The following is a 19,467-nucleotide window of genomic DNA, read 5'->3' as shown; positions in this document are numbered from 1 at the left end:
TAAAATTAAGAAATTTGCTATTTCTGAAAAATAACCCATTGCATTTTTAATACAGTTTTCAATGGTTAAATGTTCACTTTGATTATGAGTTGAAGGCATGTGGAACAAATAATTTGTCATAGGCAAAACAATTCACATTTTACATTGAAATGAATATTTTCCTATGCAAGGGCCAACTCCTAAATAGTTCAAAACACATTTTAATCTATGCTGTATTATCTATAGTCACATAAATATTTCTTTTTACTAACTTCATGACTTGACTTATATTTTTTTCATTGTAAGCTCTAATAATAAGGGAAATTACTTTCTGTCACGTATGCCTTGAGATTATTTTGAATTTACATACTCCACAATTCTAGTCATTTAGTCAAGCATCGAAAAAGAGAGGCAAAACTCTTACCTTAGGAGACAGAACCGGATAACACCAGAACACAGGCATTGTAGAAATCAACAGAATTAGAATAAGACTGAATTTTAAAGAGCTGCAGGGTAGGAAAAAAAAACTCTCAGAATAGTCTTATTTAGGCAAATATAAATTTAAAAGCATACACAAATTCAATATTTTTCTTTGGGGAAAAATGCAGTCTTTTACCTAGTCATTATGGATTTCCCAAAATCTCTGTAGATGAGCGACTTTATTGCTAAATTCCTCACTCTTACTGTCAGATCCTCCCTGGGAGATCCTTTTATACCAGAAAAGTTCAGCAGTAGAAATATCATCAGGTCCCATCATATGTGACTAATTGGTCTGGCCGTGGCCTTTTGTTCTTGTTAAGTTGGAAAAGGACACTAACACAAGCATTGTCACTGAGCTACCAACAATTGACTTCATTTAAAGTTTGCCATTAAAAATGTCCTTCAAAAGCATTGTCTTCTAAATCACGTCTGTGTGACACAGGCGGTCAGAGGTCTCAAAAGGAACCAAAAGTTTGTTTAGCTCAGAGTTTAAACACTTAGGAAGGATAACAGTATTTCCTTGAATATCCAGACATCCTTTTTTCACAGATTAACACAAAAGGAATCATTACAAAAATAAACAGCATCCGCCCAAGCAATGTGCACAAATTCAGCTTTCTACAATAGATTTCCTTCTGTTTTAGGACGTTGGAGATTAAAGCAGAGAAACAAATGTCATCCACCCTTTCTTTGTCATTAATCATTCAAATAAAGGAAGGGCGTTATCTCCCTCCTTTCCACGTTCACCCCCAAAGTCCCCGGCCCAGAGCTCCGGGAGAGCCTGCCTGCGGTGGCCTCCTGGTTCCCTCTAGGACGTGGGATTTCTCCAGGAAGCCTCCGCTGCCCTTGCCCTCCAATGGGCACCCACATTAACAAGCGGATTCAGAAGCGCTGAGTGTGAACAGATGTTGTTGAGGCTTACAACGGAGGAAAACACCAGGGGAGGTGCTTTCTGCTCGGATAACTAGTGTTTATGAGATGGAGCCAACATTTTTTGACTACAGAGCAATGGAGGAAAACCCTTGCCTTGTCAAGATCAGCACCTCTTGGAGGACAGAGCTGCCCTCTGTCTGGGGCATCCGCTGCCCATCTGTCAGCCCACATCCTTTCTCTGCAAAGCTTCTACTTGGGATGATTCTCACATAGCTGTCAATCATGTCATCAAACTGTGCCTTCCGCAAGGAGAAGCAGGCGACCCAACTCTCAAGAGAATCCAGATCACAGAAATTAGTGCCAGGCTGGGAGCTGGGGCATGTGACCCAACACCTTTGATCAAAATCCTTTTGGGGGCATCACATGGAGGCTGGGAGATAGCGCCCAAGAACAAAAAGAATGGGAGAGAAGGTGACAGCAACAGGGTTTTGTTGAGCGATGAGCAACTGATGGAGTAAATCTGAGAAAGGTGCCCATTAAAATGGTAGTTTAGTAACAGATCCTCAACAGACAAGTATTCATGGCAACAGTTATTTTCAAATGTGGTGAAGGTGGCAGCGAAAAGAGGACAATCAGCTGGACTTTTAGGAGACACTTCAATCGCACCTCCCCTCCCCACTTCCCATGTCCAGACAGCTTCTGCTTTGGCAGAAGACCACATATTTATTCAAAAAAGATGGTAAAGCAGAAGGCCCCCTGACTGAGGGAACCAGCACAACCCAGAGGCTTGAGGGGTACTTTTGGAAAACAAAGATTGAACCAGTATTTTGCTCAATGCTGAGACCCATGGATCTCTTCCTTAACACAATTCCCAGCACACGGTTGGCTCTTTACCCTCAAGACAAGTGAAGGGAAGACCCGTCTTTGGGGCCCACCCTAACCTCTAAATATCTGGTGCAAGGTGTTTCTTTCAAGCAGGATTTGACGGTGGTGAGACGACAGAAAGCCAAGCACTGGATGCCTGAAAAGTGGGGTGGATTCTGGGCATTTCATGGAGGGGGAAATGGGGCTGGAGCCAGAAGCCTCCATGAAACTGTGCCCAAAGGTGGCTCACGAGGATTTTGCCCGGGGCTGACCATCTCCTTTGGTGACCGTGCCTGTCATGTGATGTCTGTGATGAGTATTTAATGTGCGAACCTGCAGAGACCCACTGTCAACACCTAAAGGTTAGCACTCAACTCAGTCTTGGAATTTAGTGGACTTCCTATTGAAAATTATTCTCTTATCTGTCACAACGTAACTGTCTTAGAGTCACCCAAGCCCTTTTCACATATTTCCTCATGACATCAGTGTGAAAGTCAGAGAGAGAAGGAACAAATTCTTTTTGACTTTTTTTTCTCATCGGTCAACCCTAAAGTGGAGAGACACCTTCTGAATCATGCTTCAGAAGTTCAAGCACATCAAGTCAGACATATTTTGGACTGAAAAGATCAATGGAAACCTTTTCGCTTCTAATTTCCAGAGTTTCCTGTTACAGCACCAAGAAACTTCCCCAAAGCACCAACTTTATCGTTGCTATGCTTGGCTCCTCGCAAAAAGTAGGACTTGGAAATGTGTTAAAATGATTTTAAGGGAACAAGTAACAAGCTGGAAAAGGTTATCAGCTCAGCATAATTTAGGGTTTTGGTGTCTTAAAAATAATTCCACAATTGATTCCATTGTCCCTAATTATAACACACATTAAGCCCTGCATCTTTCAGCATATATGGAAGAATCAATTTAATTTTACTGCTTCTTAATTCATACAACTGTTAGATACTCTGAAAGCATAATTAAAATGCAGAATGTGGCTAAGTGCATTTTCTTGTTTTATACTAGAGTAGGCTTGAGCAGAGCTTAGGTTAATTTATTGAAATAAATCATCTCTCCAATTCCTGGCTGTTCCTAAAATGCTTTGTTATAGTTTTCACATGGGCATTCAGAAAAGGCTCAGTGTTTAAGATCAAGGTTCTATGGAAATAAAAAGCAAAGAAAATCCAGAAGGTGAGGGTGGAAGGTAAAAAATGCAAACGATTGTTCTAGAGAGCTGTTTCTCAGGGTCGGTGCTGTTGACATTTTGGGGGCTCATGATTCTTGGATGTTGGAAGCTGCTCTGTTTGTTGTAGGATGTGAGGCAGCTTCCCTGGCCTCAGCCCAGTAGATTTCCATAGCATCGCCACCCCAGTTGGAACACCTGATATGCCCATAGGTACTACCAAATGCCCCCTGGGGGGCCCGAACTAAATCACCTCCCGTGAGAACCACTGTTTAGAGATAAACAATCTCTTCTCTGTCTATCTGTCTGCCTGCCTTCCCTCCTCTTCCTCTCTCTTTCCTGCTGGACGTGGAGAGTTGGCACAGACAAATGTTTTGCAATCATGGCATCAAACTTAACTGGCGGCATGTTTTCCTTTCTTGGTGATGCATAAAAATGGTGGTGTATCTTCTAATCGATAAAGTCTTAGATTCAATGAAATAGTACTTACTTTTAAAAACCATCAAAAGCAGTATTTGAGATAAATGGCTTGCATGTTACATGTTGATTTAAATAATCAGTAATAAAAATATGCTATTTTTTCACTGATGTGTATTCTTAGTTACACACTTCTAGCTGTTGTCCTATTTTTCTTACACTTTGGTTTTTATTTTAACAATACTCTGAATTTGTTTTTAAGAAGGCAGATGTTACATTAGACATTGTTTCATCATATCATGCATGGCATCTTGTGTAATAAATTCCATCCGTCACTGATGTGATGTCTACAGCATACTACTTGGTACCTGTTGGATAGCAGCCTGAAATGGCCTTTCTAAAGAATCACCATGAGAAGAGAAAGTCCTGCTATAAAGCACCTTGTTCTGCCAGCGACAGCAGCCTCCTGAAAGCACTTTCGGGAACGATCTTTGCAGCAGCCAACGCTTCTTTTATGAATTCATCAAAGAATCAATGAAGGCCCACTGTCTGCCAGGAGCTGTGTGAGTTTCTGGGGATGCAGTGATAAAGAAAACTCCACAAAATAGTAAATACAGGGGAAATGAGAACTCCAAGGTCTGAGTGGGGGTGGGCACAGCACTTAACAGAGCTTGACCTTGACTGTGAGCAAGGGCAGAGCAGCATGTGCTCTCCTGGCACCGGGAAGAAGCCCATGGTCATCTGAGGACCCGAAGGTGGCTCAGTCTGGCTGTTGCAAAGCCCCCTTTGGGGAGATGTGGGGGGTCCCCATCACACAGAGTATGTGCACCCTCGAGTTGATTCTGAGGCCCACAAACGCTGTCAAAGACCCTTAAGCTCAGGGAGCAGATCAGATCTGTGTGTTAGAAGAATGGTCTGGCTGCCAGGAGCAGGCAGAAAGGGAGAGTCAGCAACTGGGGAAGAAAGACCCCTCTGTGGGCTGTGCAGTTAGGGTCTCCAGATGAGAAGATGGTACTGTGCACTGGGCGCTGGCAATGGAGCTGGAGAGTAGATAAAACCGAGACAGTTGGGAGACAGAAGTTACAGGCACAGCTACTAATTGGATGTGTGATGAGATGATTCAGGATGATCTTTTTCGCCGGCTCATTGTAGTCACTCAAAAATACAGCATCTCAACTATGGCCACGCCTGTCCACAGCCTCCCACCTGCCTGCCCCTCCTTCTCTCTAACCACACAGGCTTCCAGTGTCTCTCCCTGCCACGTCCTCACCATCCGCCATCCTCCCGAGGTCCTCTCCTGCCCCATCACCCAGCTCAGAGCCCACAGTCCAGCACTGTAATGATGTCCCCTGAAAGCACTTCTGTCTGACAACTGGCAAAACGCCAACCTTGTATGAACCCAGGTGACCCCAACTCTGAGCCTCACTCAGGGTATGGCCATAGAAAACCCTTACAACAACATTTCCTTGTCTCCTGTGAAAATACACAACCACCCATCTCCAATGAGCCCCAGCCTTGCCCAGTGAGCATGATGTACCTGGTAAGTCAGTCCATCCTCTCAGTACATAAAAGGGGGACTTCACACCTTCTCCCCTCTAATGCTCCTGCAGTCCATGGTCCTCCCCGCACCACCCACCGACACAAATCTGAGCTGATGGCTTTGCCTCTTTGTTGAGAAAGCAGAAGCAAGGGCTCAGGAACTCTTTGGTGTTCTCACCATAAAAGCCATCAACCCATTCGTAACTGTACCCGTGTGCTGGTTCCTGCCTTGCTGCTGTGGAGAAAATCCTTGCTCCTGTTGGGGGCCAAGCCCCTAGCTTCTCAAGGACTATGTGCCCACAGTTACCTCCCCTCTCTCTTCTGCACTCTCTCTCTCCCACAGATTACTATCATCTGCTAACAAACATGCTCACAGTTTGTATCAGAAAGGACATCTGGATGATTTTAAATATTGCCCACGTGAGCTTCCCAGCCCATTCCTGCACCGCCACCAAGACCCCTTCTGTTAAAGGAAACAGAGATCTTACTAAACTCAAGGGCACCTCTCTGTTTCTATGTCACCGGATCGCTCAGCTGCACTGGACCCCGATCACCAGCCTCTGTCCTTCCTGAGATGCTTTCTCCTCCCAGCATCCATGATGCCACATCCTCCTTATTTTTCCGTCCCTCTCTGACTGATCCTTTGCCACCTCTTATTGGCTTTTCTTCCTCTTGTTCACTTTTGAATGCTCCAAGAGCTCAGGCTCCCCAGTGGATGTCCTTGTTTCCCTGTACAATCTCCAAAAAGAATCTCATAGGACCTTAGAGGCTTGCCCTTCGCTCCCCAGATTTTATCTCCTCCTCTGACGCTCCTAGAGTGTCCCGTGCATACAGCCAGCACACCTGACTCAGCCTCCGCTTGTGGTCCTAAAGTCATGTCCAGTCGTCTCCACCTCTATAAGTAGTGACACGACCCCTCCCTTGCTCAAGCCAAATCTTCTTGGCTTTATCTTTGATTCTTTCCTTTTCTGTAGCCTTCACATCAGCAAGTCCTACCAACCCCTTCCCCAGGGTGCAGTCTAAGTCCACCCACCCCTTCCGTCCGCCCACCGTCCTGCTCCCTGGAGCACCTGCAAGGGCTGTAACAGGGCTTCACCGCTGCTGCTCCTGACCGCCAGGGCCTCTGACGCACAATCGCCGGAGCGGTCTGTAACCATCTTTAATGATATAGATTGGACACTGTCATGCCAATGTCTTCTCATGGCACTGAGATTAAAATCCAGGCCCTTAACCCTAGGCTACAAAGCCCTGCTCAGATGGAGCTGGCCCCCAAGGGGGTTGGAGATGAGAGGCTTGCACTTCTTGTTGTCACAATTCCTTGCAGGTGGTGTCTGCCCAGAGTCAGCCCCGCCTAGCGAGCAGCTGACCTGCTCCAAATGCCGCTGCGCCCCGCGATGGAGAAACAGCACCCACAGTCAGGACTCAGCCTACCTCCTGGCCTCGTCCACCTTCTCCTCCCAACCACACTGGCCTTCTCGCGCCCTCTGAGCCTGGGATGCTGTTCCCTACCGGGGATGGAATTCCCTCTGACTCTGCGTGCTTGGCTCCACTTGCATTAGATCTTGCCCTCAGGACCGCTTTTTCAGCAAGGCTCTCCCTGAGCCCCCACTGAACCACCAGGCAACCCCGCACCACATCACCATCTCCACCTTATATCTTTGTTTCTTTTGTTTCTTTTTGGTAGTCCGCCTCAACCGACACGCAGAGAACACTGAGGATTCAATCATTTCTTGTTGGATGAGCAAACAAACGAAGGAAGGAAGAAACCAAGGGAACGAGTGTCTTCTAGGCAGCAAATAGATTGTGCAAAGGTTCATTTTATAAGAAGAGTAAACTTGTTCCGTTTTATTCTAGAGGAAGAATGTGTTTATTCAACGAATACATTTTAAGTGCCTGTGGCCACATTTCCATATCCTGTTCTATCGATCACAGGGCGGCTGGGAAGGAAATGCAAACTATGAAATACCGGGTTGTCTTCTTCCTGCCTTTCCGGCCCGATGTGCCTCCAGTCACCCCCCCCCACACACACACACCCTCCTCCAGCCACGATGGGGGAGTGGGAGCGAAGCCCATGCAATGCTGATGGGGCTGTTGATCTACTTGGGTGAGGTGTGTGTGCAAAAATGCTGGACAGTCTCAGTCCCCAGGCTACACAGACTCTCCAGCAAAGGGAAGACAGTGGGAGCAGTGCCACTGGCCATGGGTGTCCAAGAGTCTTGAGCGGCCATCCAGGGTACCCATGAGGATGCGCCTGGGGTGGTTGACCAGGTGTCCCAATTGCAGGTGTCATGGCCAAGTGGAGCCAAGAGGGATGCATGGATGAAGTGTGGTCGTGGGCTTGAGGGGGAGGAGGGCACCACGGTACTGACGGAGCAGAAGTGAGGAGGAGGCAGAGGAGGAGGGATGGGGGCACAGTCAGAGGAGGAAACTGGAGCCTCCTTCTTGGTGGGTCCTGCGACACTGAAGACACCAAGCAGAGATGGAAGTCTGGAAGCTGAGAAGGAGAGGTCAGGGTAAGAGGTGGCTATATCTCCTTTCTATGCGTCTCTCTCCTCCGCACCCTCTCCCAGAGGAGACTGGACTAAGATGGCCTGGGGAACAGAGAACAGGGAGGACCCGGCATCGAGCATTTGACACGCACTGCCTCCTTTCACCCTCACCACAGCCTCGCAAGGCAGGGGCTATTCCGGTCCTCATTAACAGACGTGGGCCTGGAGATACCACCCGGACTCGAGTTTAGACATCCCGAGTCTCTCGTGTTGCTCCAGCCAGGGCAGGACCCACACAGCCATGCCCAGGGAAGACCAGAGTTTGCAGAGACGACCATCAGCTCCCGGGGCTCAAACCTGACTGTCCTGCCTGCTCCCCTCCTTCACCCTTCAAAGGCTGTTTCCCAGGTGGTCTGAGCAACGTCAGGAGGAAAGCAGACGCGGGGAAAAGGAGCAGCCCTTGCCAGGCCACTGATGCTCCACCAGCCCCCTCGTGGGCCTGGGGTCAGGAAGTGTGTCCCTGACAGCCTGGGATCCCCACCGAAAGGCTCATAGTGGGGGAAAATCCCTTGGCCCCTGAGGGCTGCCGTGGGGGTACCCAAGCCACTAGATTTGCCGAGTGAAGGCTCTTCCCTGGAGGCAGCCTTCCAGGTCTCAGTAATTCCCGCAAACCCTCCCTCTCAAGGTGAACCTGCTGACTGCATTCATGCTTTTGACCTCTCTCCTTGTCTTTTTCCCCCAAGGCTTAGACAGCACATCCATAGATGCTACCATCTAGTTTTTACGAGCACCACGCTTATTTTCCAACTCTACCCATTTAAACTTTACAGTCTTTTATTAGGGTTGTATTCATGGACAAGTAAATACAAAGCACTTGAAACTTTATCTACTGGAAGCTTCCCCCTTGGCCCACAAGGTGACCCTGATCTCCCAGCTAAACTAATTTCACATCATTATCTCTGGGAGAGAGAGCTTTCTGAGCTTCAGGTGCCTAAACAGAGTGAAGATAAATTTCTGTCTAACTGAAACTCTTGTTATTTGTTTTCTTGCCATTCTGAAAGTTACTTTATTAAGATTTCTGAAGCTATCAATGAATATTCTGTATGAATAATTTTCCTGCAAAAAGGAACATTAACCTGATTATAACTATGACATCTACACTACACACGTTTTGAGTTTGGGGTGGACGGTTAACGGTCCGCATGGTACAGCTGTTGCATTGCCACGTTGTTATTTAGGCTGATTGTTTGCATACTGTTATCTGTGAACATAATATTTCACCCGTACCATTCTGGCTACAACATGTAAAAGGCACTGCGATTCACTCCTGCACAAATGAAAGGTTTCGGAGCCCAGTGAAAGCATCTCATTTACTTTAAATACGTGTGTCATTTCTCCTGATCTTGATTGATGTTTAGTTGAGAAGCATTTGTAATACAGATGCTGGCCGGAAGGGAAAATTAAATACCTGAGAAGTGTGGGTATGTGGTAGGAAGGAGGAGGGAACAGGAAGTTTCAGGCACGGAGCTGCTTCATCTGAAAGGCTAACCGAGCTGAGCAGCAAAGCCAGAGCATGTGGTCCCCCAGCCCGGGACAGAAGAGCCCCAGCCCCGGCGGCGTGACACGAAGGCTTACGACGGTTGGAGTCGTGCTTGTCTTAACTCCCTGCCCTTTTCCTCTGCTGGCTGAGGATCTGTCACTGCGATCTGCAGGTTCTACACAGTATCTCTCTTCCCTGAAAGAAGGTGGGAATGGTACAAAGGTGGGATTTCATGGAGACGTTGCCTTTGGGGCTCCAGTCTGAACAGCACTAATGGTAGTGTGTGTTCAATCTCGCTTTTGGAAATTACACTCATCTTTTTTCAAATGTGCTTTGAGGCATTTGATCCTTAGAACCACTTTGCAAATTTCAGAATGCTTATTTTTGTTTTACAAATGGGACGGCTGAGACACAGGGGTAAGTGAGTAATCATCATTGCCTCTCTGTTTTCTCTATCTGGTGGTTTCTTTCTCTCCAAGATCCACAGCAGGATCCTTGGGGGAGAGAGGGTGGGGAAGGTGTCGGGAAATATGTTAAACTTGCCACTGAAAGGTAGCTCAGTTGCTAATAAGGGCCTTTTTCTATTTAAACAGCTGCCTTCAGGTCAACCAGGAGTGTTGGGGTAAGGATTCCATCCCTGGGGTTTCTCCTGCTGCCTCCCCCTATCCCAGAGCAACGAGGTGAGGTGGGAAGCAACTTGTCCAGCTGGTAGGGATTCCTGTTTATGGGCTGGTCCTTCCTGGAGCCAGGGGTCTAATACTGTAAACCCCTGAGACTGGCCTGACTCCTCTCGTAGCCTGCCTTGGCCACCCCATCTCCCCCGGCCTGCTCAACCCACAGCCTCGCTAAGGGCCCCGTCCTCCCCGTGCCCTGACCACTCCATGCTGGGGCGACGACTCTCTACTCTCAGTTACTCTGTACATCTGTACGCCTTCTCTCAGGAGCAGCAGGAACTTCCAGACCCCTCCACTTCTACCCAATGGCTGATGGAAACCTGGGGAGCCATCTTCACCTTCTTTCTGGCTCAGAAAACAGCAGCAGTTTCTTTTCTTTTCTTTTTTTTTTTTTGAGATTCATTTCTTTATGGTGCTTTTTTGTTGAGGGACAGTTGATTTAGAATATTGTATTAGTGCCAGGTGTACAACAGAGTGAGTCAATCTTTGTATAGATTATACCCCACTTAAGGTTATTGTAAGATATTGTTTATACTCCCTGTGTTGCACAATAGATCTTTGTAGCTTATCTCTTTTATGCATTGTAGTTTGTATCTCTGAAGTTCCTACCCCTGTCTTGCCCCCACGTTGCTCCTCCCCACTGGTAACCACTAGTTTGTTTTCTATATCTGTGAGTCTGATTCTTTTTTGTTACATTCATTCCTTTGCTTTATTTTTCAGATTCCACATATAAGTAATAATGTACAGTATTTATCATTCTCTTTCTGACTCATATCACTAAGCACATAGCCTCCAGGTTCATCCATGTTGTTGCAAATGGCAAAATTCCATTCTTTTCTATAGCTGAGTAGTATTCCATTGTGTGTGTGTGTGTGTACACCACATCGTTATCCATTCATCTGTTGATGGATGCATAGGTTGCTTCTGTATCTTGGCTATTCTAAATAGTGCTGCTATGAACACTGGGGTGCATGTATCTTCTCAAATTAGTGTTTCCATTTTCCTCAGATATATACGCAGGAGTAGAATGGCTGGATCATCTGGTGGCTCTATTTTCAGTTTTTTGAGGAACCTCCATACTGTTTGCCACAGTGGCTGCACCAATGTACATTTCCTCCGATCGTGCACAAGGCTTCCCTTTTCCCCACGTCCTTGCCGATGTTTGTGGTCTTTTGATGCGAGCCACTCTCGTAGGTGCCGTGCCCATCCTTGCAGGACTCCTTTTATGCTTTGAGAAGCTTTCCAGGCTCCTTGGTGTTGCTTTCATCTTTTCTGATTGTATATGCTTCCCAGGAGACTTATCAGCCCCAAAGTCCTTTAAGTAGTTGCATTTTTTTTCTTCTTTTAAACACAGACTTCTGGGTGAGCCCTTGGGATCGAGCAGGGTGGAGCAAAGGCGGGCGATACTTCCATGATTTCCAGCCACGCAGTTGCGCCAGTTCCTCAAGGAAGGGCCACAGAGAGGTGGAGGCTTCCGAGTAGGTCCTGCTCTGCTCCCAGGCTGTCCTGCTCCGGCCAAGGGGACCTGCCCGCTGGGCACCGAGAGCTGGGAGGAACTTTAAGCAGCCGACTTCAACCCCAGATTTGAGTACCACAAATAATCTGGTTTGGAAAGATTTGTGAAGTCTTTTGGATTCTACTCCTTTTGGAATTATTTTACTTATTTTCCATGAATGCCCATTAGAGACTTGCCCCGTTCAGCCCAAAGCATCCATGCATCTACGCGGCAGATCATTCATTTCCTGGACATTCATATGTGTGCTCCAGGAGGAGGGCAGGGAGGTTCAGGCAGCACACAGGGCAACCTGGCAATGTTCTGGATGTGACTCAGAAGCCAAGGCCGCATCACCTCTTCTTGGCAGCAGTTAGAAGGCCTGAGGGGCTGTCTCTGCCAACATGGATTATGATTTCACAGGCCGCTCGGAGAGATTCTAATGGAAGTTGCTGCTTGAGAAAGATGTCAGCATTACGAAAAAGACACCTGTCAAAGATGAAACCTCATTTCACTTTAGAATAAAGAGCTCCTTTGGATTCTCAGCTGAGTGTATGATAAACATGTAATTTCACAGTGCAGCCGCAAGAGTGAATTCCCAGTAACGCTGTGAAAATGCTAAGTTGCAGGAACGTGAACATATTATTTAACTTTTAACTTGAATGACAAATGCCCCCTTTTTCTGAATGCCCACTGCGTGGCAGGTCCATGCCAGGCAGGATGCAGGCATCATTCTGTCACCACACCCGAGTGTGACAGGCATTGTCAGTCACCCTGTACAGAGGAGTCCCTGACACCCTGTCCATTTAGGGTTTTGCAGTTGTTAAGAGACGTGTGCCCTGGCTTAATCAAGCCTAGAGAGATTGTGGGAGGCTCACAGAATTGAAGGAGGATTTGAACAACTGTGCCTGAGACAGGGACTGGGCAGACCAGCATCTCAGTTGCAGGAACTCAGACCTGCAAAGTGGGATGTGGAGCAAAGCAGCCCTGGAGGAAGATTCCCATAGAGGAAGCCCGTTGGCCTGGCTGGGTCGTTAGACCTCACTGGGTGGGTTCAGAGCAAGAACCATTACATCAGAACCATCTGGAAAGGGGGCGGGGCCTTCCCCAGAGGCCAAGCAGAGCATTGCTACAGAAGCAGCCCAGGGCCGCTGGGCTGCAGAAGGCACAGACTGACTCGGGGGAGCAGACTCCTGCCTGAGGAGCAGCAGAGCATAGGGCTGTGTGAACAGAGTCTGGAGCCAGATGGTCCTGGTGGACCCCTGTGCTCCCATGTCCTAGCTCTGTGACCTTCGACAAGTGGATTAGCCCCTCTGTGCCTCAGTGTCCTCATCTGTAAACCAGAGCCAATAACAGACCCCAACAACTGCCTTGTCAGCTTGCCGAGAGATGCTTTAGCACAAGCAGGATGCTCAGAACAGGGCCTGGCGCTGCGCGACGAGGCTGCGATTGCTCTCACCGTCCAGCCGCAGATCCCCGAACCGCTCCATAATCTGCCGAGCCGAGAATGAAATGAAAGTGTGGGGCCTTGTTCAAAAACAGTGGGAATTTCTAGGCAGTAGCAGCAGATCGTCACCGCCGCGCAGGCCCTCGGGAGCGCAGGGCGCCGGCGGGTACACGGACCACAGGCGGGAACCAGCCCCGCCTGCATCACACGGCGGGCAAAGCGGGAATCTCAACACGGGACCGTCTCCTTACAAAACTCCAGCATCTCCTGCGCCCCCGCATCTCCTCTCTGTACAGTTTATGTTTTCCTTAAGCACTACGTCTGAGAAACAGCTGGGCTCTGCCAGGAGCTCAGGAACTAGGAAACAGGAGAGGCAGAGCCCGGTGCCGACAGCAGCCTCCCTCTTCCGAAGGGGGTGAGCAGCCCCGCCCAGACACCCTGGAGCAGACGGTGGTATGGGCTTAGCGACCGCAGTCAGCCAGCCGGCGCGAAACGCCTTCGGCCTGTGGTTCTAGGGGGAACCTGTGTGGGCAGAGTTAGCTATCAAATGATGGAAAGGCTGCCGGGTGGAAAGAAGAAAGGCCAGGAGTTCAGCCTCGCACCATCTCACGGTGGCGCGCTTTGTAAAGAAGTGACTGGCAGGAAACGGAGCCACACAAACTGTAATTGTCGGTGGGAGGCCGAGAGTAGATGCCTCTCATTGTCTGTCAAAGGTCCCTCTCAGAGACAGTGGTGGCGTCACAGCCACTTGGCGCTCCCAGCCCGGGTGAGGAGCCTGGTCTGGGCCTGAGCCCCTGGCTGGGCTTCCGCTCAGGTGCAGACACTCGTCCAAGGAGATCAGACACTTCCGTGAGCGAGCATCCCAGTCTCACCCCCTTTGCACCGAGTCTGAGACGCCTGCCTCACAGGCATCGTTTCTGGACCTTGGCTGCTTGGGCCACAGATCGTCTACTCTAGTGATGTGGGACAATCTGTTGGAAGGCAGGAAAGAATGAATGCATTTCTTTCCTCTCCAAGGTCCCTAAGTTCACCATTTTTTAAGAAAGAAAAATGGTCCTGGCTCCCTGCTGAGCCTCAGTGCTGGTTCTCATTGGCTAAGGTCCCAGGTGGCCACATCGTCCCTTTTTCTTGCTGTCCTTCCTGCTCCTCACCTAACCTTTTAGGGCTTATCTTTCAGCTACAAACAGGGGTCAGTCCTCTGCTCAGCTGCTCTCCTGTCCCTGTTTGCCGATTCTCTGCCCCGACCCTGGGGTGGGCTTTCCACGGCCAGTACCCGAGGCCCCCGCAGCAGAGGGCCGAGGGTGGAGAGCTGACATCCCTGGGTAGTCGTTAACCAGGAGCCGTCCCGGCACAGGGTGAGAGCGTGGCTGTCTTGTCCCCACTCGGGACCAACAGCCTGAAGCAGGGCCACATTGTGCTTTTCATGGCCACCTTCCTCCCAAAAGAAATATAAAACTTCCTTCAAAAGCGTCATTTAAAATGATGTTTTATGACTGCATTTGTACAAAGGCAAGTTTAATCCAGGCCAGTTTATATTCTGATTTTAAGAGAGACAGAAACATTTTTGTGGGCCCTGAACATATCGTGGGCCCCAGGCCCTGCCCCCGCTCTGCCTCCTGGGCCAGCCAGGGGGGCCGAAGTTGACTCTGTGGGAGGGTTGCCAGGGCTCACAGCCTCCCTCCTCCCCCTGCACCGCCTCCTCTGCCCCTCCTGGACTCTCCCGGGAGCTCTTCCAGCCCGTCTCCAGCACACTGCTCCAGACACCCCGATCCACAGCTGCTGCGTTGCCTGTCCAAGTAGGGTCTGTCTCTCCAGCAGACTAAGAGCCACAGCTCTCCAACAGCATGTCCCAGTACCTCGCCTGTGTTAGACCCATAATAAGGGCACACAGCCAAATGTTACTGAATTTATCCATCCATTCATTCCTGAACAGTCCTTCAGGATAAACTGAAGTCTGCAGACACTTTTTTAACACAAAAACAATGATATGGGAGGTGGGGGAACACCCTGAACCTTAATTCCAACTTTGGGGGAGTAAGGAATATGATTCCTTTGAATTTTCTCGCTGTTGTTGACCATTTAGACTTGGGAGGCATTGACTTTCAGAAAGAGGAAAAAGTCGCTCAGAACCAGGGCTGAGAATCCACTGGGGAATCAAACCGATGTCTACCATTAGGATACAAGATGAGGCATGGCTGGGAAGCCGCGAGAATGATTTTCTGGCATATCAAATTATGTGGCTTTGAACAGCAGATCGAACCTTTGTCTGAGCAATCACTGCAGCACTGGAAAACACGGGTGGACTCAAAAAGTGATGCTTCTGAAAGGCAGTGGCAAGCTCCCGTGTGCATCAGTTCCGGGTTGTATTAAAAAGCACAGTCTTATCCCAGTGTCATCCTATCTCATTACATCTCTGAACTGTGACATGTGTTGATAATCTGATAGTTCTTTAAAAATGTGATGTGCTTTGCAGATTAAATCAACAGAATTGCAGCTTATTCGAGCATGTGGGTAATCACCAGTTACGACCTGGGACCTCGCTAAGCTCTTATTTCCATGATAAAGTGGGAATGCGATCACACACACACACACACACACTTCATAATGCTTCATTATCACTAGCATCAAAGCTGGGGAGGCAGGAAATTCTGTGGATGTGGGATGCAGGCCATTTCTGATCCAGCAAAGGCTAAATCTTTCCAATTTGGCAACAGCCAAGACTCTTCAGTCTTCTCTCTGTAGTATGTCTTTGACATTCTCAAGTCTGATTTCCACGCTGGAGTGCTAATTTGTGCTATTTCAGATAACTGCCGTATTATCTGCTTCTTTTAGTAACACTGCACAGCTTTCAGTAACACAGTCAGGACCACGTTTTGAGAGGCTCTTCATGGTGTGGGTGCGCTCGGCTTCCTTAAATGATGCTCCGGGGATGGCTCTGCCCACAATTGGCTCTGCCCCATGGCCCCACCTAACTTCCTCGCAGGAAAACAAGGATGGCTTGAGACAGGAAGAGCCTTGTCAAAATAAGCCAAAAAGACACCACGTCATACATTTTATTTAGCTTTCTCCTGCTGACGCTGACTCTCTCACAGTGATTTCACAGGTGGGTCATGAGACGGTATTAATGGGGAGTTTGTCCGCTCAGTGGGATCCTTTGCCTGATAAAAAAAAAAAAATGGAGAGAGAGAAAGAGCTGCCGAGCTGCTTCTGGGAGCTTCTTTCTCTTCTGCCCAAGGAAAAGCTGCTCTGTTCCACCCCCAAGGGAACTTCAGCGCTGGAGTCCCCTTGCTCATTTGGTAGGACGGCATTTCTCACTCCTAGATCATGGCTTTGTGAAATCCGTTCCTTTCCTTTCCTTTCCCTGAGGAATATTCTGCACTGCCAACCAGTGCTTTTAGGGTTTTGCCTTGTGTGGCAGGGTTGGAAAGAGGTGGGGCAGGTACCCAGAGCAGGTGTGGAGAGGCAGGTAAGGAGAGAGATGCCAGGGGACCCGGAGCACATGAGACACGCAGACAGAAGAGGAGGGGGTGTCGCCAGGCACTGGGCGTGCTGTTCACGTGAGCAGAAAGTGCAAGGAAGGGCTGCGGGTCAGTTTGAAATGACTTCCTGTGGTTGAGCTGATACCTCATCTTCTGAGATTGGACTCCGGGGGCTGTGGCTTCAGGAGTGTTCATTTCAACCCAGGTGTCCTTCCCTCCTTCAGTCTTAACCCCGAGCTCTGTCTGAACCCAAGTTCTGCTGAAACTTTGTCCCTGTTGTGATCCCACCAACACTGACCCCATCGTCTTTGACTTCCAACCCCATCATCTCCCATCTGGATGATGAGAGCAGCCATCTAATGGATGCCTCTGCAGCCCCGGTCTGCCTGCTCCACACCAGCCAAGGTGATCTTTCAAGTGAGTATATATATGAGGGAATACTACTCAGCCATAAAAAAGAATAAAATAATGCCGTTTACAGCAACATGGATAGACCTAGAGATGATCATATTAAGTAAAGTCAGACAGAGAAAGACAAATATCATATGATATCACTTATACATGGAATCCTAAAACAAACTGATACCAATCTTATTTACAAACCAAAATTAGATTCACGGACATAGAAAACAAACTGGTTACCAAAGGGAAAGGGCAGGGGAGGGATAAATTGGGAGTTTAGTATTAACAGATACATATTACTATATATAAAATAGATAAACAGCAAGATCCTACTGTACAGCACAGGGAACTCTATTCAATTTCTTATAATAAAGTATAATGGAAAAGAATCTGAAAAAAAATATGTATGTATATGCATAACCAAGTGGCTTTGCCGTACACCTGAAACTGTAAAGCAACTATACTTCAATAAAAAATAAAACAAAATTAAAAAATCACATTAAACTAACATTGTAAATCGACTACTCTTCAATAAAAAATAATAAAAAGAAATGAAGGGAAAAAAGATCACTGGCTTGGGCTGGTCTTTCGATGTTTCAAGACCGCTCCTCATTTCCTCGGGAGCCACGTGAAAAATCCTCACCATGGCCTCTGAGTCCTTCCACCTCTGGACTCGCCCCCTTTTTGGCCCCATCCCTAAGCCTCCTCCTGTGCACCCTCACCTCCCTCCCAGCCATGCCCTTCTCCAGATGTGACCGCGCCACCCCTAACAGTCCTGAGAGAGAAACAAGCTGTCTTCTACCGCAAATGGCAGCTTTCTCCTGGAGACGCCAAGTTGTCCAAATTTCCTTCCCCCCATTTCTCTGTTGCCTTTGCTGACTCCACATTCCTGCATGTGAGTGCTGCTCAGGGCTGGATCCTCGCCTCCTTCCTCCACCTGCACTTTCTTCCCAAGGATCTGTGTGTGTTCCCATAGCTGGGGCTGCGATCTCCGTATTGACGGTCCCGGGCGTGCATGTGAAGCCCCAGCTCCCCTTCGAGTTCCAGGCTCATACTTCAGCCTCGCTGTTTGGCATGTCCAGGACACTCTCTCAATTTAGCAAGTTCAAAACTGAACTTTGGCTCTCTTCCGCGCACCCCTCTCTCTTTGTAAATAAACTACCTAGTTGTTCATGCTTAAAATCTGAGAGTCCTCTTTTCCCCAGCTCAGTTCGTCAGCAGTTCCTGGTTATTTAACTCCCAGACGCAGCTGACACTTGTCTCTGCTAGCAGCGCTGGAGTCCACGTCCCATCACGTCTTATCTGAATCCCTGTAACACACTCCTAGCTGGAGCACCTGCTAAGGCTCCTCTCAAGCCCTTGTCCCCACCACACTCAGCTGCCAGAGTCATCTTTTAAACTCAGCCCTGGGGCTTCCCCCTCACTGTCCCAGGATAAATCCTGACTCTTGACTGTGTCTGTAGGGATCTGCATGATCTTGTCTCTGCCTTCTTTCTGTTCCTCAAAGACTCTCATTCCTTTGTGCCTCTGAGCCTTTGCACATGCTAATCCCTCTGCCAGAAATACTTTTCCCTCCCTCTCCTTAAGTCTGGTTCTCCCCATCCTTTAGAGAAGCGTACATGTTACTGAACCAAACTTGGGTCTGCTCGCCCATGAGTAGTAGAGCCAGCCTCCTGCCCTGAGTTGTGGTGAAGGAAAATGCAGTGTTATTCCAGGCGCCAAGCGAGGAGTCCAGGCAACTAGTGCCCGAAAGACTCAAACTCCCCTATGGCTTTCAAGAAAAGGGTTTAAAAACGGGGGTGGGAGGGCTGGAGTGAGCGATCAACTCGTGGCTGTCCTTCTGATTGGTGAGCTCATGGGGAGTCGACACCATCAACCTTCTGGTTCCAACTGGAGCAGGGTCCACTTACTGGTGGTCAACATACAGGTAACTCCTTCCTCTGGTGGGGGTGTCAGTATCTGCAAAACAGCTCAAAGGACATGACTCAGAATATCATCTACAGCCCTTGAGGAGGAATGAAATATCCTTGACTTTGTTTAGTGACTAAACTACTATTATTTTGCCTTGCTTGACTGTTTTCCTTCCTTTCTGTGTTTTCTAACTTTTCCTTCCTGTGTTTTCTAACTTCTCTTATTATTGTTTGGAACTTGGAGGGGGCCTAGGAGGCTAAAGTTCTTCTGCAGGCAAGAGGCAGGCAGAGGACATGTTGGGTGGGTGTCTGTCTTGGGAAGGCCCCAGAGGGTCTTGCTCAGTTACATAAACACCACTTCTTTGGAACTGCCTTCCCAGAATACCCCATCTAAAGTACAATTCAGCCCCCCTTTTGATTTCTTCATAGATCTTACAGCAGTTTGTAATTTTTTCCATTGATTTGATTTCCATCTAACTTTCCCTATATAATTCACAAATCCATGATGGCAGAAATTGTATCCCCCTTATACACGTTGGTGCTCCCAGAGCCAATCAGAATAACACTCAACAAACATTTGTTGAACAAGTGCTTTTTTGGACCCCATTCACATGCAAAATGATGTATGTGTTAGTCAGCTTAGGTTAGGCTACAGTAACAAATAGACCTGCATATATACCATGGATCTAATACAGTAAATCTTGCTCCTGC

General features: G+C 48.2%; 1 protein-coding gene across 5 annotated transcripts in view; it reads right to left on the bottom strand.

Moving 5' to 3' along the window:
* The window catches only part of NPS (neuropeptide S), a 55,102-nt gene that overhangs the window by 2,277 nt on the left and 33,358 nt on the right, over positions 1-19,467 (bottom strand). For 4 of the 5 annotated variants that reach the window (XM_072972380.1, XM_072972377.1, XM_072972379.1 and 1 more), the window contains one exon: positions 404-485. In XM_072972380.1, coding sequence (XP_072828481.1) covers positions 404-485 — 82 coding nt within the window. Of the gene's footprint in view, positions 1-403; positions 486-595; positions 660-19,467 lie in introns of those variants that run through there. The other variant, XM_072972381.1, reaches the window with a different exon arrangement.

Source organism: Vicugna pacos, chromosome 11 (assembly GCF_048564905.1).
Source record: "Vicugna pacos chromosome 11, VicPac4, whole genome shotgun sequence".
Taxonomy (NCBI): domain Eukaryota; kingdom Metazoa; phylum Chordata; class Mammalia; order Artiodactyla; family Camelidae; genus Vicugna; species Vicugna pacos.
This window is presented reverse-complemented; position numbering and strand designations above follow the sequence as displayed.